The sequence below is a fragment of the Vipera berus genome (genome assembly GCF_964194415.1).
Source record: "Vipera berus genome assembly, chromosome: 4".
NCBI lineage: Eukaryota > Metazoa > Chordata > Lepidosauria > Squamata > Viperidae > Vipera > Vipera berus.
The window spans coordinates 18,649,523-18,673,990 of NC_138206.1; the positions used below are offsets into that span (position 1 = coordinate 18,649,523).

Genomic DNA, 24,468 nt, shown 5'->3' on the forward strand with positions numbered 1-24,468 from the left:
GGGCAGGGTTGGGGGAGTTCCAGGGGGTCTCTGGCAGGTGGGGCGGTGGGAAGGAGGCCCAGCATAGAATGGGGGGAGGCACGCAATCCTAGCTGGAGCTGGGGGGCCATGGCACCGATGGGGATCCGGCTTTCCCTGCTCGGGGTGGCCTTTGGCTTGCTGGGTGTGGGCATGCTCTACCACCTCTACTCGAGCTTGTTAGCTGGCTACTTCACCTCGTGCTGGGTGGGGCTGCCGCTCCAGGTGGCGGTGGCAGCCTAATGGACCTGCACAAGCTGCTGGCAGTGGTGGCGGGCATGCCCACAGAGAGGGCTCTGAGTGCCACCTCTGGCATGCGTGCCATAGGTTCACCACCACTGTTCTTTTGTCTTTGCAGGAGACTGCCAATAAAATTACCCACCTCCATTCCTTTCGCCTTGCTGTATTCCTTTCATGTGTTTCTTTATTTCCCTTCAAGAGCAGGTGGAAGGGGCTGCGCAAAGGGTGAACTGACTTAAAGCAGGCAGGAGAGATGTTTGCCTTACATTGCTGCAGCCATCAGTCATTCCTTGGGAAATTATTTTTTTAGTCTAGACCAGACATGTCAAACTCGCAACGTCATGTGACATTGCTCAATGTATCGGAGCTTTTTCCTCATTGCTGGCAATGGGGTGGACATGGTTTTGGGATGACACGTCTAGCCCGCGGGCTGGCAGTTTGACACCCCTGGTCTAGACTATTCAACTACTTTTGTTCACCACAGTGGAGATACAGCTATACTTAGAAGTTGATCAGGCAGAGATTAATTAGTTCTAGTCTTTCCATCACTGTTTTCAGAGAGAATCTGAAATATCTCTGAAAAATAAAATCACCTAGAAGGATGCACTGATTACTCTTCACTAGTTTAGGCACATTTAAGATATGTGTACTTCAAATCCCAGAATTCCCCAGCCCACCATAGTAGCTGGGGAATTCTGGAAGTTGAAGTACACATATCATAAAATTGCCAAGGTTGAGAAACCCTGTTCTCTACCTTTGAATGAAATGCAGCATGGCAGCATAGGGGACATTTTGCCTACCAATGTACATAGACATTAAAATCATCCCAAGGAAACAAAGAATGTGAATGATGAATCTGTATACAAATATTCAGGCACATGGAAGGAACTCCAAAAACATCACTGAGAAGGTATGGATCTGAGTTAAGAAATGCAGATTCATGGAATTCATATTTCCCCAACAAACTGAATTTCATGTTGATATTCTTGTAGACACTTATTTCTTTTAACAAATCAGAAATGAACAGAGAGAAATTAAGACTGGTAAAAGTAGAAATCAAGTAAAATGAACGCATGAGATTTAAAATCTTATCCATATTGTCATCAGTCTGAAACTTCCATCCTACTTCTCCATCCTTTTCTTCACATTTGCCTAGTATACCTCCTTGTTGGAGAAGCTGAATTCAAAGTAAGAGTTGAATAGTTTTATCATTTCTTGTTGATTGTTGGAATGTTGCAATCTTAAGTGAGCACTTGGTATACTGAATCTTTTTTTTAATTTTGAACACATCTGTTGATTTATTGGATTTGAAGAAAGCCGTTGCCAACTTCAGACCTTTATTCTTTGTAACATTTTTCTGTAATTCCATGATATCTTGCTCTTTCTTGGTGACGTATCCTTCTTTCCAGTTAGCAGATAGGGTTTTTGTTTTGTTTTGTCTTTCTAAGTTTTTTGTGATACAACAAAGACTTCTTTTCCTGATATGTTTACTTTCCTGTTGGAATTGTTTGCAGTTGTGTTTTACTATCATGTATCCTGTGCCGAACACCTTTACTCATTAGAATTATTTTTGTTCTGAGTTAATTAAAACCCATTTTCTTTAAGTCAGTATCTTTGAATACATTCAACTTTAGTTTTGCTTCAAATAAAGAATCCTGCATTATATTATCACTTTTCTCCCAAGTTTCTGCTACTACTTCTTCCTCACCTATGTTTGCTTTAACACTTTAAGTAAGAAAAGGCTGCCACCATGGATGGCCAGGAACTCCCTGGAAGAGTCTGTCTACTAACGATTGTTGGGATGATTCATCACTGCTACTATAGGTCTCTCAAAGATTTACAATTTGCTTTCAAATCTTTTCTTGGTTAAGCAGGCAATAGACATTAGCAGTAGTGTTGTATTGGTTCCTTAACTTTTTTTCTTACTTCGGCTAACTTTAAATCCAATTAATTTAATTTTATCCTCTGTAGGCATACCATTAAAATTCCTTTAACGTTAGACAGATGTTTGCCTCATTAGTCTTGTCATAATTTATTTTCAATGACAAATTTACTTAGTAGGCTTCAACTCCATTATAATACTAAAGCCAAAGTTTGAATAGGTATAGTGCTGGTTATAAAAGGCCAAATTAAACACTGGAAAAGCATGAATAGTTTTTCAACTTCTTCCTTAAAGAAGTGGTGCTGCAACAGTAAAGGAATGGTAGGATAGGAAGAGCATTTTCTGTTCAATTCCATATCCTCCTTGCCCAGCTTATTCTCACAGAAGAAAAGGAATATATATGAAAGATATATATACTGCTCAAAAAAATAAAGGGAACACAAGATAAGACATCCTACTATTAAATACAGTACATTGTGTTGTTTAAGTGTTCCCTTCATTTTTTTGAGCAGTATATTTAGAATGATTTTGAGAAGCAAATGATAAAGATTTTGAAATCAATATTTTCCTGCCTTTCTTCCTCCCCTCCTTCCCTTTCTTTCTTTCTTTCCTTCCTTCTTTCCTCTCTCTCTCTCTCTCTCTCTCTCTCTCTCTTTCTGTTCTACATCTTAACAGATTCTGCTCTTTATAAAGATTGCTGAAGATTTTATTTATTTATTTATTATTGGTTAGTTAAAAACATCTTATGATGGTTTTTTTTAAAAAAAAGCATTTAATAACTTACTGGTAGTGGGAGGGTAAGTGTTTCCTTGATCATTGAAGTCATGAATATACCACCTCCATCTCCCACTATTATAACATGTAGCTCCAACTAAAAATAAGATTTCTAATTTTCCAGTTGAAAAAAATCCAACTCTGGAATACAAAAATATAAATAGCGTGTACATTTGGGATAGAGAACTAAAACTCAAGCAACTTTTACACTAACCTGGCCTATAGTTCTAATCTTAATAATCATTGATTGGTTTAGCTCAATCAGAGTCGGTGTGTGGAGGGGGAGATAAGTACTGTATATTTGCTATTGATCTTTTTATATATAATGGTTTGTCTAGTGCTAGTGTTGTGACTGTAATAAATGAGATTAAATAAATAAGGATTTGTTTTATAGGTTTGCCCAAACCAGTTATCAAAAAGCAAAGTCTACAGCTTCACAATATAGATGAATTAAGCATATGAATAAAAAGGCAAACTAACTGTAAGGAGTCATATTTCATATGCCATATTTTAAAAAGGCAACCAAGGACCCAATCAAAAGGTGGAGAAACACAACCTTTCTGCACGGAAAACACTTCATATGAGGATAAGGGTGATGGAGTATCACTTCCTTATTTACAACATGGTTGATCTGTAGCTAAATCAATACCACAGAACAAAGATAGGACAAAAGCCAAAGCCATCAAGTCAAATAATTATAAGAAAAGGTTAGTACCAGACTTGGGTGAAGAGGTAGATAAAATGCTTCACACTGCAGCAGTGGTACCATTCATCTCAACAAAGCATAGCAATTCACTTCATCAAAGCTTCTTGTGATGCTTCTGAAATTTCTACTAAACACAGCAATAGCACTTAGACTTATATACCGCTTCACAGTGCTTTACAGCCCCCTCTAAAGCAGTTTACAGAGTCAGCCTATTGCCCCCAACAATCTGGACCCTCATTTTATTGACCTTGGAAGGATGGAGGGCTGAGTCAACCTTGAGCCGGTGAGAACCGAACTGCCGAACTGCTGGCAGTCGGCAGTCAGCAGAATGCTGCATTCTAACTACTGCACCACCATGGTGCAACCACCAGCATGTCCAATTAGCTGTTAAAAACATGGAAATTAGCTGAGTGAGGCTTCTGTGATAGAATGTAGTAAGGAGGTGGATCCCCAGGAGGAGGGGGTGCATTCTGGAGGAGTAAGAGGCAACTCAGTCTGGATGTTATGTCTGAGAAAAAGGGAATGAAGGCAGCCTTGTCTAATAGTTTCCAGAGTATAGATGCAGATACTGGAGTCCACAGTCTGGCATAATATTGTCTATAGGTGTGACAACAAGAACTCAACTAGGAAGAATCACCACGTGTCATTCTCAGTTTTGGGCTTGAGAGCCTCAGAAGCAATACAATACAAAGCAATATGCCACTTTTGTTTTCCTTTATGGAAAGAAGAAAAAGTCTTCCTTTATTATCTTACATAATTAAAGGGATTTACAGCAGTGCTTTATTTGAAGCATTGTTGAAATGCTGTATTTTTTGGGATTTTTTTACAAAGGTCTAGTTAGAAAAGACCTAACATCATCTGTTGTATCTCAGAATCAAATAGTGTATTCTGAGACAGGATTATGAGATTCACACCAACATTTGCCTGAAATTGTGGCATATGTGAATGTAACCTGATTCTTGCAAACCCTAAAAATTCTCAGATGAATTGACAGTCAGCAGAGTAGGAATTTCAGGATCCAGGGATGCTTATAAATAACAGAAGAAAAGAATTTGGTTTGGAGAGCTGTCAAAAGATATAATGAAAGACAATTTGATGACAATACATTTGCAAGCATTACTGATCCTACAGAATCCATTCTATGTTTTAAAAATAATGCTTTGCACTGGTGTTATGCTTCTATTCTTATGTACAACGATGTGTATTTATATAACGTGGCAAACTGGTATAGCAGCTTTCAGCACTGATGCGAATGCTATATAAGTGACTGATTTGATTTCAGCTTAATATGGCATGAAAAAAGCAAACCATAGTTTATGGTATAGCATTATACATTATACATACTGTAAATGGGCTACTACAAATATAGTTTGAAGAAATCACAGCTTAGCCCATGAATCTAACCCATGTGTGCCAACAGAGTTCAGGAGACTGTCTTGCAAAAAAGATTTTTGGCTGCTGAACAGAGTCAATATTTGAAATACTTGTGTGCAGAAGCTGCGACAATGTTTAAAAATGGCATTAAAATGATCTGACCAAAGGGTGGGTGTGATATAAAAGATTAATTATATCAGAACACTATTTCAACAAGTATGTCGTAGACCACACAAGTGAAAAAGATGCATTAAAAGAAAATAATTTTAGCAGTTTATCCCTTACTTTTCCAAACCTGTCCCAATTTCTTAAATGCATAGAAACTATTTCTCATTATAGCCATTCATTCTCAATTATGTTTAATATTTGTCAGCACAGTCATTTCTAATTTAATTCACTGCCAGTTACTTCTACTTTTAACAATAAGCAAAGCCAGGAAAGCATGCAAGCGGTGGGGTGCTGCCACTCAGAGCCCCACTTGCATGAGTGCCACCCCTAGCACAAAACCATCCCCTCCACCACCCCTTTCCCCCTGCATCGGGTCGCCAACCAAGAAAATTTGGGGAATGCTGATTTATAGGCAGAGCAGCCCAAGAGAAAGGGAAGCATAGAAGGTTTGTTAGTAGACACGTTTGATAGTACTTTATATTACTGAATTTTATTTTCAGACTGTGATTTCAGCAATTGGTGTGACTAGCAGAAATGTAACTGATGCGACAGCCATGAAACTGCAATAATAAAAAAGCTTTATTTGTTGACAGTTTGCTTATCAGAGTAACACCAGTATAATTTGCTATGGAGAACAATGGGGAACGTTTACCCTATCCTGTGCGGTGTTTTGTCTTATGAGATGTTTTGAAAGAATATGAGGTATTAATGGTGATCTTTATTGAGAATACTTTCTAAAACATACCTGTATATGCTCTGGGGAGTTTTAAAGAAATAATATCAACATAACATTAATATTCCCCAAACCCGTGTCTGGGCATTTTATTTTCTATGATGTAGGCTTTATTAGCATTCTGCTGAAATTCTCATAACCATGACAGTATAAAAAATGAAATACAGATAGTCCTCGACTTAACGACTATTCCAGGTTATGAGAGAAATCCCTGGGGGTGCTTACAATCCAATTTTGAAATTCCAATGCCCCCCCCGATCATGTGACTGCCTGTAAGGTACTTGGTAACCAGCTTGCAATTATGACTGCTTGCAGCATCCCACGGTCACGTATCCATGGTTTACAACAGTTTCGCTGAAAACCAGTATTTACTTTTGCTTTTTGTCAAAACCGATCTTCAGCGAACAATGAGTTTGCTTAACAACCCTGGCGTTTGCTTAACAACTGCCACAAAAAAGTTTGTACAATCAGATCAGTCACATGTGTGATCCAATTTACAATTGTCATGACTTGCAACCATGATGGGCAGACTCCTTTACAGTTGCAAGTGGAGGACTACTTGTAAATAATAACTCCCATCCTCCCAAATCCTCACTAAACCAGACTCAGAATGGCTGCCCAGTCACACTGAACTAGTGATTTAATGTCTACTGAAAGATAAATGTTTTCAGGCATTTTTCAGAATGCCATGAGAAAGCAGGCATAAAGTTGGGGCACCAGCACATGTGGCAACATTTCTACAGGCAATTTGCAGTTTTAGTTTGCCATCAGACAATTTGCTTCTTGCTCCCAGATCAGAGCAGTTTAGAACAACCACACATGCCACTCAAAGCAGCTAGGAGAAATATTTTGATGTTTATTATGAACGATCAGCAATCATCAAAATGAGAGGCATAAGAGGCAAAATGGTGCAAAAGACAAACAAAGTGCAGGAGAGGCATGAACTACAGAGAAAGATACAAAAAAGTCACATGTGTTATGTAGAAACAGGAGACTTAAGATTTCTACTTCTGTTTTAGGCACAGAGCCAACTGGATGATCTTAGGCCAGTCACTCTGCCAGCCCTAAGAAGGAAACAATGGCAGACATTGTTCCTTTGTATTGTGAGGTCTGGCAATAGTTTGTGCGGCCTCACAGCTTCCTTGTTCTGCAGAGCAGTGTTCAACCACTATAGAGGACAAGGCTACAGTGCTTTGTTTCTTGCTGTACCAGGCAATGAGTTACTCCCTCTGTCAAAATAAATCTATGGTCTGTAGTTGACCTCCTATCAGATTTATCTTCACCTCAGGCCAATTCTGTACATCCAGTAAGTTTTGGATCATTAGTTACAGAGTATTTTAAATAAATGACATAGCTCTTTTTAAGCATGTACTTAGAGTTTTTACTGCTGTCTGGTATTCCTGTATTGGTTAGGATTAGGATTGTAATTAACTATTAAATAATTATTAATTAATGAATAATTAACTATTAATTAGTTAACTATTGCTGCATATTATTTATTATATGTTGCTTTCCTTTGTCAGCTTCCTGGGTCCAAACAAGTATTGCTAATAAAAGTAAATATTGCAGCTCATCTGGGTTTACCCTTTTCCCCCTCAATAAAAGGAGCAACACTGCATCCCATACAGCAGGCATGTCAAACTCGCGACATGACAGGTCTTCTTCCTCATTGCCGGCAATGGGGTGTGCACAGTTTCATTGTGAGGCATCCGGCCCATGGGCCGGCAGTTTGACATGCCTGCCATACAGTATTTTTAATTTTCTAGTTTTTAAATCTCAAACTCTGGAGCATTTTGTTCTTGCTAGATAGCCCAGTATTATTCCTAATTGGATTCTACAATTTAATTCTTTTTATTTTCTTCAGAGACATACATATGTTTTGCATTCGTATACCTTTAATTGTTGCAAATTGGGTTTGCTTCCACTCTCCAACTCATAGGGGATTTTATCTGCATATTTTGTGGGCAAACAATTTTGCAGGTAAGTATCTTAAGTGCTTCTCCCCAGAGATCAACTGACAACCTCTATCAAACCAAAGGCATCTTCTCATATTTAGCAGGCTTTGTTATTTTTTCTTTCTGCAACCCCATTTTGCTCAAAACTGTAGCTTAACATTGTTTTTCATGTTTTACTCTTTTGTTCTTCAAATAGTTTTCAAATTCCTGGTTGCAATGTTCTCCCTGTTATCATGCTGTTTATTTTTATATTGAACTTGTTTTCAGCGTCAGCATAGAACACTTGGAATTTCTTAAACAGTTCACTCTTATTGGTTATGAGATACGTAGGTAGAGGTAGTCCTCAACTTATGACCACAATTGAGCGCAAAATTTCCACTGCTAAGTGAAGCAATTGTTAAGTGACCTGTGCCTCATTTTATGATCTTTTTGCCACAATTGCTAGGCAAATCACTGCAGTTGTTAAGTGAATCATGCAGTCGTTAAATGAATCTGACTTCTCCTATTGCCTTTGCTTGTTGGAAACTGGCTTAGAAGATTACTGTCAAGACTGATTCACTTTTTCACCCAGATTTTTACGTTCTCTCATATCTTTATAATGGAATGCAAAAGTGGGAGGAATAATATCTAGGCAACCGAGAGCTAAGGTCACTGATGCAGGCGCTCAAAAGGAGAAGTGGACTGTTTCCATAACAGGAAGAAATATTACTATTGGACAATGTGAACACCTGGTGGGTGGGGTGAGGGAATTATTGTTTAACTAAGCAAGCCTTTGAACAGGAACACCAGAGCTGGTTTTGCTTCTGTGCCAATGTAAAGTTTCAGTAAAGTATTATACTCTTGATAATCATGTCCCAGGACATGATTTCTTTTTCTGGAAATGCCAATTGGACAGATGACAGTTACAAATAGTGATCAGTTGGCCCCAGGATACTGCAAATCTCATAAATACATATCAGTTGCCAAGCACCCAAATTTTGATCATGTGACCATCAGGTAGTTACAATGGTTGTAACTATGAAAAACAGCCATTAGTTACTTTTTTCAGTGCTGTTGTAACTTCAAGCGGTCATTAAAAAAATGATTAAGTTGAAGACTACCTATACATGTATATTTCATTCCTTAAAATATACAGGTACATCTATATTTTAAGGTTGCAAAGTAGCTTTTTTCACTCCTCATTTTTATTGGTATTTGATCACAAATGCCCAGGTTCCATCAGCTGGCTGGCTTATTTGAATTTCCATCTGCAAAAACTGTTTCTTTTACTTTTTATCTTTAGTTAGCAACCCTTTTGTATCTTGCAAGGGGAAACATTCATTCCAGTTGGTAAGTCCTCATCCTTTATTTCTTTAATATCAGACTTATTAGGATGAACAAAATTTCACAGTATTATTTTTATGCATGCATCCTGTTAATCTGTTTGCTTTAGGTTGAATAGACTTCAGCAAATTAGCTTCATTGTGCTTTCCTTTTAAAACCACTTGATGGTTCTTTGTAAGAGTGCAAAAATTGATTCTTAATCACAATGTCACGGTCACATTGCATAAAACAATATATGTAAAGAGCATACAAATATGCTTCTTGGAATATTATATCCCTGATTTCTTTATTTGTTAGACATTTCAGTTATAAAAATTATAAAATATTACAGGCTTCTTCACCAGGAAAGTGGGTATCTACTTCTTCAATACATTAATGGATAATTAGTAAGAGGATCAAGAGTGCTTTATGTCCATGAACTTAGAGATAAACTTGGTGCTAAAGTATAGATAGCCTGTTGTCAGGATTTCTGTAATCAAATGCCCTTTTGTGTAAAGAAAGAGTCAGTAAATATGACCAGGAAGAGTACTGCTGTTTTGCTACAAATATTTGATACGGATGTGACACTTGAGAGGACAAGATCATAAACAAGCCTTTCTTGATGACCTCACTGGATGGGTACATATATAATCTATACTTGATAAAACTGTAGTTGTAAAACATACACTGGGTTGTAGTGTAACAAAGGAATCCTAGATGCATCTATTCATAGTACTGCTATCATTACTACTACTAATATTCAGCGAGATTGAATCCCTTAAAAGTGCACAGGTATTCCTTGACTTATGACTGGTTACTTAGTGATAGTTCAGAGTTATGGCAGACCATGAAAAAGCTACTCATAACCTGGATTTGAGGTTCCAACAATTGTCCCTCTCCCCATGGCCCCATAACTGCAATTTGGGTACTTGACATCTGGCTCACATTTATAGCCATTTGCAGTGCCCCATGGTCATATGACTGACATTTACAACATTTTTGTTGGAAACTGGTTTTTACATCGGGGTTCTGACAAAAACCCCATAGGGAACAATGGATTCACTTAACAACCATACACTTACTTAACAACAACCTCAGAAAAGGCTGTAAAATTGGGTGTGGACATGTGGTGACCCATTTAATCACCATCATGACTCATGACCAAAATTGCGAGCTCAGTTATGATTGTAAGTTAAGGAATACGTGTACAGCATTAGGACTTAAGAATATCTATTGTATGTGGATCTGCCCAGGCATATTAACGTTGAACATTATTGCTTTATTTCTGTCTAAAGATTCTTTTCATTTTTCCTGTGCATTTTCAAAAAAGGCTCACCCCTTCTTTATATAGCCAAAAAGGTTGAACGACTCATGGAGTAAAATATTATTTTTCTTTAACAAAAAAAACCTTCCCTAAAAAAATAATAATGGCAAAATGTCATTTAATATCAGTTAGAGAGACTACATGGTGAGAATTGATTGCTGCTTTCCATTCCCTTGAAAGCAGCTGTCTATGGTTCAGTACATTGTTCATGTCAGATTTTCCCTTCATCCTTAGTTCTCAAAGGATTCCTGCTTTGACTACTAAATAGGAACTATAGTGTGAAGTTAGAAGGAGAGCTTTCCTTGCTTGCCAGGTGGGCTATCATTAAATCTTGGCTGTGTGTATGTGTTGTTGTTGTTGGTTTTTTAATGACCGTAAGCCTGATAACACCAATTACTTCATAATTAGACTCTTGAGAAAGAAAAGCAAGCTAGATGAACACACTTTAAACAGATGGTGGAATTACCACTTGGAGTCTCTTTGCCCTCTCCTTCCCTCTGTCTCTCCAAAAGTACTGATCATCCAGGGCTGATTTTCAAAAGCAAACTGCTGTGCAGATGCAGCATTCTTATTTATTTATTAAACAATCAAATTTATATAGCTGCCCATTTCGTGAGAAGTGTTACTCTTTCAGAAGGAGATTGAGGTGTATGCTCAATCTTGAGAAGGACAGGGACGTGTTTTTCTTTTAAAAAAAATAGAAATGTTTTTTTAAAAAAGAAACATAGAGCCTGTTTGAAGATCTTCTTTGTTTGCATCTTGGTATTTTAACAGGCAAAGAAAGGTTTATAACAATCAGTCCCAGTCCAAATCCCTTCTCTGCTATTAGGCCTAGGAGAGGAACTTTCTGTTGGCTTCTAGCTTCCACTGGGGATAGTTTACTTGCATCTTTGGGAAAAAAGATTGAACCTGGGTTTCTCATTTATTTGCCCATTTATTTATGCAAGTTCTAAAGCACCCATCTCAGTAAGCAGCTCCAGTTGGCTTATAATTCAGTTGTTTTGAACCCACCCTGTCCTTCTCAGAAGCTGCTATTTAAACTTAATCCATATATGGTGATTGCATCCTATGTTCTGGTTTAAATATATATGAAAAATATCCCATGCAAAGCATCTTCATCATCACGATGGCCTGGGGGAAAATAAGGCTTGAGCTCCATTATCCATACAAATAGCAAATCTTTGCAGAGGAATCACATATTTTAAGTGATTGAATCTGCATAGATTTGCATATTATTAAACAAAGTTCTGTAGCAATTCAATTTTTAGAAAATTCTCACGTGGCTCAGTACAATCTAGCTGATTTATCAAAAGTGTTTCCCCAGACTATTTTATAGATTAATTTTAAAAGAAAGATAATCACAATCCCCAAGTTTATATTATAAAAGACTAGCATAGATAGAAAAAGACAAGGAAACAAGAAAGATCAGGCATCAATTCTTAGTGCTATATCCTTTTTTCAAGAATATTTTAATAAATGTGCTTAGAAATCTAATTTCAGGTTTGCTTTAGAAATGTTTAAAGACACCTTATGTACTATATTGCCCTTGTGCTTATTTCATGAAAGGAAAAAGGACCATTCACACATGTCTAGACTTCCACTACATATTTTATTTATTTATTTCTCACCTTTATTATTTTTACAACTAGCTCAAGCTGATGAAGATATCCAGCTCACTTTCTCCTATTTTCCCCACAACAACAACCCATTGAGTTGAGTTGAGTTGAGTTGAGTTGAGCTGAGCTGAGAGAGAATGACTGGCCCCAAATCACCCAGTTGGTTTCCATGGCTAAGATGGGACAAAAATTCATGGTTTCCTACTTTCTAGTCTCATCCCTTAAACAGTAGACCAAGCTGGCTCTCATTTTTCTTGTTTCCCTTTCCCTTTTCACTTAAGCCTCAAGGCATCGCCCTCCTTCCCTTTTTTTAAAATTGGCAAGTACGGTCAGTTTGGAAGAAGGCATGTTAACAAAAAAAACACTACCTCAAAACAATATCTGCCAATGGCAATAATGTGGTGAGTTGAAAATGACAACAAAGAAAAAAAATTGGGATAACGATGCTTTTGAAAAACTGCATAGCAGATTTTGGAAAGCAGCAAATATTAATGTTATGAGATTGTTATACCATTTTTTAAAGGAATATGGGGAAAGAGCTAAGAAATTATAGACTAGTCAGCTGAAAATTGATCTTGGGCAAATTAGTGGAAATGACAATGAAAAGGAAAGGAAAGGTCATAGGCAAACAAGTCTTGCTGAAGGAAACTAGCATGGAGTATGGAAAGGTGATGCCTAACTACTTTTTTTTCATTTTTATATGTGTGTATTTATATGTCAGCAAGTTTGTGGATGAGATGAGCCTGCAGGCATTCTATGCTTGGACTTTCAAAAAAAAAAAAACTTTGGCAAAATTCTTCCAAAAGGTTCTTGACTAAAGGTAGTGATCATGGGAAAATTGTCCTTGACAACTAGTTAAAAATGGGAAAATATAGAACAGGAAAATGGGAAATGTTCTCAATGGAGGAAAATAAGAGGAAATCCTCAAGGATCCGTGATGCATCCAATATTTTTAGGCTTGTTCATAAATAATCATGATTTAGGGATGACTTGGCAAGATTCTGTTTAAATTAGGATGGTGCTTCCCAAACCTGGATAAATTACCAAAAATTTGGTAAAAGTAGGGTTTTTTGGGGGTAACACAAAATCCCTTTTTCTATGAACAGGTACACTTAAATCGGCTTAACGTGTTTTACCTATATTGGGTAAAAATAACTTTATGATCAGTGGTTTGGGGTAATTGTGGTGGAATGTAATCAGAATTTCCAGGAGAGAGGGAGTCACTCCAGAGGAGCAAAAGACAGTGAAAAGAAAAGAGGTGGAACATATAGAGGGTCTCCTGCTAGAGTGGGGAGTTAGGTCAGAACATCTCCAAGGTCCCCTCCAACTCTTGTTGTTCTGTTATCTGTTACATCTTCTTCCCGGGAGGTCTCAGAGTATTGTTTTAGTTTGTCAATATTTCTTTCTATAGATGTGGAACAATAAAGGAAATTGTTTAGAAGAACCTCAGTTTATCATTCTTGGTTTTTGGAGCCGGATAGTAATGAAGGAAAAACACTGAACTAGGGTAAAACCTGAGTGAACCCTTTCTCCTCCCCCCCTTTTATACGCTGATGGAGTCTGGAGAAACATCTTGACTATCTCAGCAAAGATGTCAACTAAGTACATGGTGTTCATTAGGGATGGGTTGACAATAAAACTGCTTACCTTGGAATGTTCCACACCTGAAATATTGTGTACAGTTTTACTTGCCAAGGGATATGTGATGGGAGAGCAATCCCTCCCGTCCCACTCATAAAATAAGCAATACCTGGAATTGGCAGCAGTTCCTCCTCACTGGAATTGTTTCTTCTAATCATATCTACTGTAAGAGACGCATTTACTCCTTATATAAAAAAAACAGGGAGAATGGCTCTTAAAGTTGTACCCACAAGAAGCTGTATTAAGAATAATTCCTTTTAACCATTAATAAAATTAATAGCTACCTTATTTGATTAAATATAACAGTCCTTTTTAAGCAAAATATTTTATGTTTGAGAGATTAATCCATTGAGTACTGTAACCCTACTTCATAGAAATAATAAAGCAGAAGCCTCCAGCTGCAGTTATTTATTATTTTTATGTTTGATTCTAATAGTTGTTATGACTTTGTGGTATTTGTTCTTAGTCCTTGTAGGAGAATATTTCATAGAGGAATAATTGCTTTTCTATAAAATATTTTCTATACTTATAAAGTTCTGATTTCTGTCACAGAATACTCACTCAGTTTGGCAATCTTATATATACTTGGCAAATAGTCTGCCTTGTGTAAATCAGTTGATTCAACAATTCAGACACAATAGCTTACACCTGTAAAATTGAATTAGATCCACCTTCCCCAAGCTGCTACTGTGTTGGTAGGTCTGATTGCAGCTACTGTCACTCAGTAACTAGCATGGCCGATGGCTGTCTAGCTGTAACAAGAATCAAGTTTGAAGACCCCCAGAGGGAATAGCTGAATTAGACTCTAACTTTCCTAATTCACTAGAGATAGCCAAAGCCATTTGACACAGAATGTAATAATGAACTGATACACATTTGCAGGTGAACATTCATATGACAGTGAGCTGTTGCTGATCCTGGCTCCCTAGTAAATGCTGCAGTGTAATACAATATTCTAACAATGAAAGTGTGCAGTATGATTTGACAATGCCAGGAAAAATGTGCCTGTCTAGTTATATGTACTAGATTTTACAATAGGAAATGATCTTTTTCCCTTTCCAAATAATTATGGGTGGGGGGGGTTGGATGCTTCTAAAGATTAGCCCAAAGGTCAGCAGCTGCCTTTTAGGGTTAGGGGTGAATCATGTGAATGTAATCTTGTGCCAGCCCGCCACGTGTGCCAGCCCGCCACTCAAGTGGCCCAGTTGCAAATAGGCCATGGCCCATTAGTGTGTGGCGGCCCACAGGTTGCAGACCTCTGCTATCAATGATATACTGTCAAAATAATTCTGTGGTCAGCTGAAAGAGTGGTTAAATAAATCATTTGGGTTTTTGGGTGGATTTCATGACTGAGTGAGGTTTTGAACTTGTTTCCCTGCAACTGAATCTTCAGATTTCAGGGATAATGCATATTTTTTTACCTGGGTAGAATTTATTCCAAAAAAGAAAGACTAGGGGTCACCTGATAGCAGTGTTCCAATATTTGAGGGGTTGCCACAAAGAAGAGGGGGGTTCGCTTATTTTCCAAAGCAGCTGAAGGCAGAACAAGAAACAATGGATGGAAACTAATCCAGGAGAAAAGCAACCTAGAACTATACAGAAATTTCCTAACAGTGAGAACAATTAACTAGTGAAACAGCTTGCCGCCAGGAGTTGTGGGTGCTCCATCACTGGTGGCTCTTAAGAAGAGACTGGACAGCAGCTTCTTTGGAATGGTATAGGGTCTCCTGCTTGAGCAGGGGGTGGATTAGAAGACCTCCAAGGTCCCTTCCAACTCTATGATTTTGCTATAGATGTGTTAAATGTGGCCAATGTGCACCTTTTACAATCATCTCCTTTCCTTGGCTTTGTATCTTCTCTACGCTAATTCTCTCTTGCTCATCTCTGCTTCTTCCTTTGACTATCTTGCTTCGTTTATGAACCAACCCAGTTTATAAGCAGCACACAAGATAATCTTTCCTTCAGTGGTTGAGGGTACAATTCTAAATATTACAGGGAAATATGCAGTGCTGTTATTTTCAAAATGTTGAAAACAACTGCCCGAAGAACTGACTTTTTTCTCACTTTGGAAACATTAGTTAAAATAAATGGGAGCCATTTCAGCTTTGTTCTTGAGCAAATTACTATAATGTCCCAGCATTGCTTGGTAAAACTAGAATTGTAATTTGAAAAATCCTTTGCTGATGGCATTTTAAGTATACAGACTCTGCGTGAATATACGCATGCTAATATGAGGTTGAGTTTTGTTTTGTTTTTAAAGTAGATTAAGTCACATAATTTTTCCTCCTCTTTGGTATAACATGGGCTGTCTCCTTTGTGATCATCTAATATCTCTATAGCAACTACACTAATTATTTGTATAGAAAAGTAGCATCAGAAAAGTATATTTTTGGATATCTTTTAATGTGTAATTTAACAGCAGGAAACTAAAAGCAAGCCATTCCATGCCAGTTATCACTTTAAGACCATACAAATCGGAATTTTAACATGTCTGCTTATTTAACCTTTCAGATTTGCATTTTTAATCTCTCTTAGGCAGAAATACATGCAAGCATTCCATTTTGCTTTTTTTTTTACCCCAGCAATTCACATTTTCTTAACACAGTATACAAAAAAACATTTCTCCAGAAGGCAAGACAAGAAACAATGGATGGAAACTAATAGAAGCAACCTAGAACTAAGGAGAAATTTCCTGACACTGAGAAATTTCAGTGGAACTGCTTGCATTCAGACGTTGTGGGTGCTGAAATGTTATAGGGTCTCCTGCTTGAGCTGGGGGTTGGACTAGAAGACCTCCAAGGTCCCCTCCAACTCTATTATTCTGTGTATACAACTAAAAAGTATCTTGGTTTTACTGTAGAATCCTAGATAATCACATATTGTTCTGAAAATCTAAGGCTCAGTTTTATTTGAGCCCTATTCCTAAATCTTAGGGGCTTTAAGATGACGCTACCTGTACTTGCAGTTTTGAACGGAAAAGTACTCTCAGACCAACATTCAGAAATTCAGGTAGCAACACAGAGTAAGGAATACTTTTCCTAACATTCTCCAGCATTTCCAACTGTGTTCTTGAAGTAAAAGACATTTGAATACAACCATGAGTGGGGAAGATTATTTAAGTGTTCCATTGCTCTAATGATTATACATGAAGCACATTCTAAAGAAGAATCTGAATCTGAAGAATAGCATGGTTTGGCGTGCGAGATTACAGATAGCGACGCATAGTGCAAGTGAATATTTCAAACTGTTTTGTCTAGCTAGGGTCAATATAGCCATCCCTTAAAAAGAGAAAAATGCTAAGGAGAAGGTACTGCCTGTTAGCAGTCTTACAGCATGAAAGTTTGTTCTTTTTTTCAAGAAATTTCTGGCAAGAACAGCAATAAAGAATTACTCAGAAGTAACTCCATATGTCATTCTTCCTTCATAATAAATATACTCTATGAATTGCAAGGGATGCAATTCAGTGGGTTAGGATGCTGAGCCTGTCGATCAGAAGGTCAGCAGTTTGGTGGGTCGAATCCCGAGTGCCGCGTAACAGAGTGAGCGCCTGTTACTTGTCCCAGCTTCTGCCAACCTAGCAGTTCGAAAGCATGTAAAATTGCAAGTAGAAAAATAGGGACCACTACGGTGGGAAGGTAACAGCGTTCCGTGCGCCTTTGGTGTCTAGTCATGCCAGCCACATACCACGGAGACGTCCTCGGACAAGCGCTGGCTCTTCAGCTTTGAAACGGAGATGAGCACCGGCCCCTAGAGTTGGAAACGACTAGCACGCATGTGCAGGGGAACCTTTACCTTTACCTTTATGAATTGCAAGGGGGGGATTGCCTTTGCTTTCCTGATAGTCTATGTTCAAGACCTGAACACTGCATGATGAGCTGAGCTTCCATTCATTGTCCCAGCTCATGCCAAACTATGGTAGGAGTTCGAAAGCATGCAAATGCAAGTAAACAAATAGGTGCAATTTTGGTGGGAAAGGAACAGCGTTTGTGCACCTCAGCATATAGATGTGCTGGTCACATGACCACAGAAAGACAATGCCGGCTCTCTCGGCTAGGAAACGGAGATGAGTACCACCCCCTAGAGTCGAACATGATTGGAAATCTTTACCTTTAAAAAAAAACTCTTCCTGCCTACCATAGATTCCAAACACTCTGCTACCTCTTTGCTCTATGGGAAACTATGCTTCTGCAACTTCGGACTACATTCCATCATATGGCCATACTCGTCTTCTTTGACCATTTGATTACATTTTTTTTAAATTATGCCCAGTAAAAGGCATTTTTAACTCTTACTAGAATTTATGGGAGGTTGATGGATAATAATTTATAGTACAAAATCATATGTCCCAAGCTGTCAAACAATACAGAAAAGGGCGATGTATCATGTGGGAGGGTAGAAAACATCTTCTTGATCTGATTGGGCATTTTTTAAGAATGGTCTTTTTCAGAAAGCAGAAATGTGAGGCAAAAATGATTTAATTTTCTTGTGCTGGGAATTAGATATCCAAGACGGCTGAGCTGATATAACTGCAAAATTAGCAATGCTTACGCAATTGCTCCTAAATTATATTATGATTTGCTCACCCAGCACATATGGTAACTTATTATCAAAAGATTCTGTGAATTTCTGGTGCAGTTTCTTCCAAAGAGGAAAACAGATTCTGGAGGAAAAAAAACCCCAATACTTTTCTTAGCATCCACCCCTTGGAATTTAAAGGTATCAAAGAGATCTGTTCATCTCATATTCATAAATGCTTAGCTTGAGAAATACATTTGAAGATAAGAGAAATACACAAATAGACACACTGCTCACCATTACCGTGCATCCCTAAGAAAAACCAAAGGAAGTCCACACAAAAGTTCACTATGGGCCATCAAGATATACAACCAATAAGTCTCATAACGTTTTGGAGAAAATCTGATACCCCAGGCATCATTTGAAAGCAATAAATCATTCAATACTCTCTACTGAGTATATAACTAAGCAAAATCAGCTATCAGCCCAGAGCAGCAGCTAAGAAATAAGACAGTTGGACATTTCTCTCTATAAAGAAACCATACACCAGACATGAGTTTTGTCAGGATGTTCTAGAATTTAGATACATAAGTAGACTCTAGACCAGTTAAATGTAGTTCCAAGCTACGACCATTTGTTTAGTGACTGTTCAAAGTTACAACAGCACTGGAAAAAGTGACTTATGATTGCTTTTCACATTTATGATCTTTGCAGCATCCCCATGGTCACATGATCAAAATTTAGATGCTTGGCAACTGAGTCACATTTATGACAGCCGCAGTGTCCCGTGGTCATGTGATCACCTTATGTGCCCTTCTGATAAGCAAAGTCAATGGGGAAGACAGATTCATTTAACAACCAAGTTACTAACTTAACAGCTGCAGTGATTTACTCAAAAACTATGACAAGGAAGGTCATAAAATGGGGCAAAACTCATTTAACAACTGTCTTGTTTAACAAGAGATACTTTGGGCTCAATTGTGGCTGTAAGTCAAGGACTACCTGTAATGTGATTTTGCTTTTTACACACGATGGTTCAAAATTTGATTTTTGAAAGTGGAGGAGGGGGCACGTTTGTACCAGTTATTCACCTAATATAATTAAACTCTTCAGCCTTGGAACTAAAAGACAATTGAATGATAACAGGAGAAATCTGAAATTGTTAAAATACATTGTGTTATTTCAATCTAGGAGTGAGAGGGCTGCCAATTTTGAATATGGTACATCAAGAACTCACTTCTAATTTGTTGATTAGATATCAACAGTACAAATAAGATCACTTTAAAAATCTGATCCTTGCCTTCTAGCCTATTCACATGTCTAGAGTGGATCACCCCATTGCTCACTTTTTCCCTACAGTCAAATTTCTAGCAACAACCATGTAACTTAGATCAATCTTTTAGTAAGAAAATAGAACACTGTTAGGAAGAAAAAGGTATGTTAGCAATATCGTACTTCTGTAAAACTTGAAGGGTGAAAGATGTTACCTTATAGATATCTAGGAATCCACATTGGTGGTCAAATCTGGTGTAAAGCTCATTGAGCATACTGATCACTTGCATGGGTGTACACTGGGCACAGACAGCAGTGAAGCCAACAATGTCTGAAAAGAGCATCGTAACATCATCAAATTTTCTGGCTTGAACTTGCTGCCCCTGCCAGAGCTGCTGGGCCACTTCTTCTGGGAAGATTGAGATAAGAAGATCCACTGTTTTCTTCTTCTCCTCTTCTAGAGCTTGGTGCGTTCGTTCTAATGTTGCTTTGAGCTTGTCCATCCTCTTCTTCAAGCCATCCTGGGCTTTAGCCTGCTCCCCGACAAGGATGACATCACGGGTAGCATCGTGAATTGGTATGTCTGAAAGGTGGAGGCCTCGACCCATCAGTTCATCCAGCTTGTCCACACATGGTGAGCCCAAAAACAAAATACAGTTTGATTCTGGGACATGGATCATTTGTCCTTTGATTTCCATGACCTGGAATGAAGAGACATTTAATAATGCAGAATTAGACTCTTAAAGTAAACATTTAAAGCTATCAAAGCAGCAGTCATTTGCTTTAACAAATGATTTTCTGTGCATTCTCTGCATACATTTTTTTCATCAATATGTATATCAATTGGATTGTTCAAATAATTTGTTATCTGATTTTATTTTGGTGTGCTCAGATCCAGACTGGCTCTGGATGGCTTATAAATCCCCTGCTATGTAATGCTGATAAATATACAAAAAGTATATAACCATGGGAGACAAGAAATTAATTTTGCCCACAGAGGAAAAAAGGCCAACAGGTGTCTTCTTCAAGCAAAGCCTGTAAATTAATTGATACAGTAGTGGAATCCCTGAACGCTTCACACATTGTTTCATGCGTAAACCAGGCCTAAGCTATTTGACGTCTGGCTTGGCTCAGGAGCTAGGAAAAAGAAATTTTCTCAGCAACTCTTTATTTTGTTTAAATCACTTAATCTGGCAGTTTCTGCCCTTGCCTGCTAAGAGAAAATATGTGCTGTCAAATATAGTGATATATAGCAATTTAAAGAAAGTTAAATAAAGCTCAGAGTTTCAACTAAGCAAGGGAGTTATTTTTCAGCCATGAGAGGATCCAGGCAAACTATTCCTAATTTTTTCCCCAACTAGATTTATTTCTGAAGGTTGTTGTTTTGCTTCTTTGGCCCAAACCAAAAGAAATTGACTTAAATGTGCTTGTATTTGTATTGCAATAATAATGAGTGAACAGCCTTGAGTAAAATATAGACATCATTCCAAGAGTCCATGAGTAACATTTGATATAACCATGTCCAAATTTATAATGCATATAAAATTTTCCTTTCTCTTAAGATTGCTTTTTTTTTGGGAGAAGCTTTTAGGTACTTATTTGTTATGTCATTACCCAACAATGCACAAATAGCCTGACATTTAGGCAAAGCACCAGAAAATATGTTCATTTGCAAAGAAGTACCCAGTACACATGATGCAGGAAAGTAAAACTCAGAGCTTAAATGCATTCCAAGTAGCATTTTCTCAGCAAAATTGACATTTAAATAAATTGATATTATCAAAACTATGGGAAAAATGGAAATCATCTAAGCAATATATTCCTTTATCTCCAAGCTGATGTCTTAAATTACCAGAACACTTAAAGTATGGAGGTTATTCTAACATTGTGGGATGAAAAAGTCCATGGACACCGGGATGCTGATATAACAATGGATTTATCAAAAGTTGTACTTTTATTATCATTTTATTATCATTCTACAACAACTTTTCTAAAATGTACACTTACTTGAAAAGAAGGAGAGATACATGCCAACTGCTATCATTTGCTTGATTTTATAAGTTGCAAGCCAGGAAATTCTAAACTTGCTGCTAATTAAGAATAATTCACAGTCCTGATTAAGTTGAGGAGAAAAGAAAACTAAGGAGTCACAATGAAGCTCAACCTCTATCCTCCCCCAAGAAGAATGTTATAATGAAAACAAGACAAACTTGGTCCCTTTGTTTGGCCAGAAACATGCAGCTTTTCCATTACTTTCTTTTATTTTCTTGCATCATTCCTAGAAAAATGCCAGCACTTTATATGTGAATATTATCAACAGTTAAGGATTGCTATTGTTATTAATGAAGCTTATTAAGATTTACAGTGTAGTTAATTAACACCAATGCTTGAAGTCTGCTTACTGCTGTTTCCCCTCAAATAACAGCTGTAAAGGAACTTAAAAGGCCTCCTTGAATACCATCTAGCTGTTTGTTCCCATCGAAGAAGGGGAATGGCATTAAACTTAGTGAGTAGCAGGTTTAAAATGATCAGCTCATTTTTATAAGCATAAAGGTAAAGGTAAAGGTTCCCCGACACATGCGTGCTAGTTATTTCCAACTCTAGGGGCCGGTGCTCATCTCCGTTTCAAAGTCGAAGAGCCAGCGCTTGTCCGAGGACGTCTCCGTGGTCATGTGGCCGGCATCACTAGACGCCAAAGGCGCACGGAACGCTGTTACCTTCCCACCGTAGTGGTCCCTATTTTTCTACTTGCATTTTTATGTGCTTTCGAACTGCTAGGTGGGCAGAAGCTGGGACGAGTAACAGGCGCTCACTCTGTTATGCAGCACTCGGGATTCGACCCGCCAAACTGCCGACCTTCTGATCGACAAGCTCAGCGTCCTAACCCACTGAGCCACCGCGTCCCTTTTATAAGCATACTGCTTCATATTTAATATGTAAAGAAAAGAGGTTTCTGTTTCTTATTCAAGAAAACAAATGTGTATGGACATTGGTTAAAAATGATTAAAAAATGATTCCAGTCCCATAGATATGAGACAAACAGATGACAGATGATGTTTGATAGATAGACAGACAGACAGAGATTTTCCTTCCGTTCAATTGTATTCGATTCTCTGGCACTGCCTGGACAAGTCCCTGAAGTTTTCTTGGCAAGGTTTCTAAGATGTGGTTTGCCATTGCCTGATTTCTAAAGCTGAGAGAAAATGATGGGCTCAAGCTCATCCTGATGGCTTTGTGCTTAAACTGGGATTAGAACTCATGGTCTCCCAGTTTCAAGCCTAATGCCTTAACCACTACACCAAACTCCATAGAGAAGATAGCTTTTTAGAAAAGACTTTGGCCTAGAAAGTTGTAATTTAATTTGACTGCCTCTCCCTTGTTGTTTGTGTTTTGCTATGTGCTACCCAAAATCTACTGTTACAGTTATTACTTTTAAAATACACACCACTGCAAAGCTCAGCTATCAGAAGACCCCTCCAGAAAGATGGACTGCAGTTGTCGCCAGCGACACAGGATCATAACATGCTAGAATAGGAAAGGGCTACTTAGGCCACTGAGTCCTGTTCTCACTCAATCCAAGAATTCAAACTGAAATATCTTAGCGCTTGGTTAGGTCTTATTTTCGGGGAAGGTTACGGTACTAAATGCATCTGTTTGCTGACGATCTTAACTAGGGCTTGTTTTGGGGGTAGGGCTTATATTAAAAGCACACCGAAAAATCATGCTAAGGCTTATTTTCCAGTTGGGTTTTATTTTCAGGGAAACACGGAAGCAGCTTACAAAACAATAACAAAATATAAAAAATGATTTAAAAAATGATAAAAGCCTTCCTATGCTATACTTCCATGTCAGAAGACCAAAGAGTTCCGTGGCGAAATGATTAACCGGTGACATCACCTTCCTGGGAATGCCAAGTTGGGGACTCCTTTCATGTCCCTGTTAATAAGTCCATTGAAGTGGTACCTATTTATCTACTTGCATTTGCATGTTTTCAAACTGCTAGGTTGGCAGGAACTGGAGTGAATGATACAAGCTCACCCTGTCACACACCAGTACTCGGGTTTCAAACATGGGCTTGCAAATTGTCAACCCAGGGTCCTAATCAGCTGGGCCAATCTTCCTATAACTTAAACATATTATTTCATGCCCTGTATTCAAAAAAAGACAAGAGTACAGATTTTGAGTACTTTCAATGTGACATCATCAGGTATTTTAAGATTGCCATCATCTTTGTTCTCTCCTTCTCAAAGCTAAACATTTCCAATTTTGTCTTTTTAATAAAATGTCTTCTGGGTAATGCTATATGAAATAATAAATATGCACTGACTTTTCCTACGCTACTTATGTTTTTAATAAATACTGATAGCATCATAAATATATGAGTATGGATTACTGTAGCATGTTTATGGTGTCACAAACCTGTATCACAAGTTTTGTTTAATATTCAAAATTAAAAAGAGAAGTACAGTCTAGGGAATGAGAGTATAATGATAAAGACCCAGCATGTAATAATAACAATAATGTCCTGGTTTTCTATTAAAAGTACCAGAACAGCTTGTTTCCATGCATTATAAAATCAACAGCAGAACAAGCACATCATCCATATTTTTTTCTGCAAAAGAATATATTACATAGCCAGCATTTTGCTTTCCACTTTTGAGCTGTTAGTAAATGTCTGAATATTCAGCCTGCTGGTTTTAACCTGCTGCTTTGGATTTGGTTTTCATCTGGTATTGTTTTGAACTGTTTGTTTTACGATTATTGCTTCTAATTATTTTTTGTAAAGTTACATTCTGGGCAGTCACGGTGTATATTCACAAACAGAAAAGCAAATCAAAATCAGGCTCTGAAACTGTTAGGATCATATTGTTTCTAATTATGCCGGAAGGCACATGTTATAGTCTACACCTTCTTGGATTCCTTTCATTCTCCACGTTATTCACATGAG

At 37.8% G+C, this 24,468-nt stretch overlaps 1 protein-coding gene across 1 annotated transcript in view; it reads right to left on the reverse strand.

Annotated features, from left to right (window-relative positions):
• GUCY1A2 (guanylate cyclase 1 soluble subunit alpha 2) overlaps nt 1-24,468 on the reverse strand; it is a 194,517-nt gene that overhangs the window by 88,521 nt on the left and 81,528 nt on the right. The window contains exon 5 of the mRNA XM_081326290.1: nt 19,736-20,221. Coding sequence (XP_081182416.1) covers nt 19,736-20,221 — 486 coding nt within the window. The remainder of the gene's footprint in view (nt 1-19,735; nt 20,222-24,468) is intronic.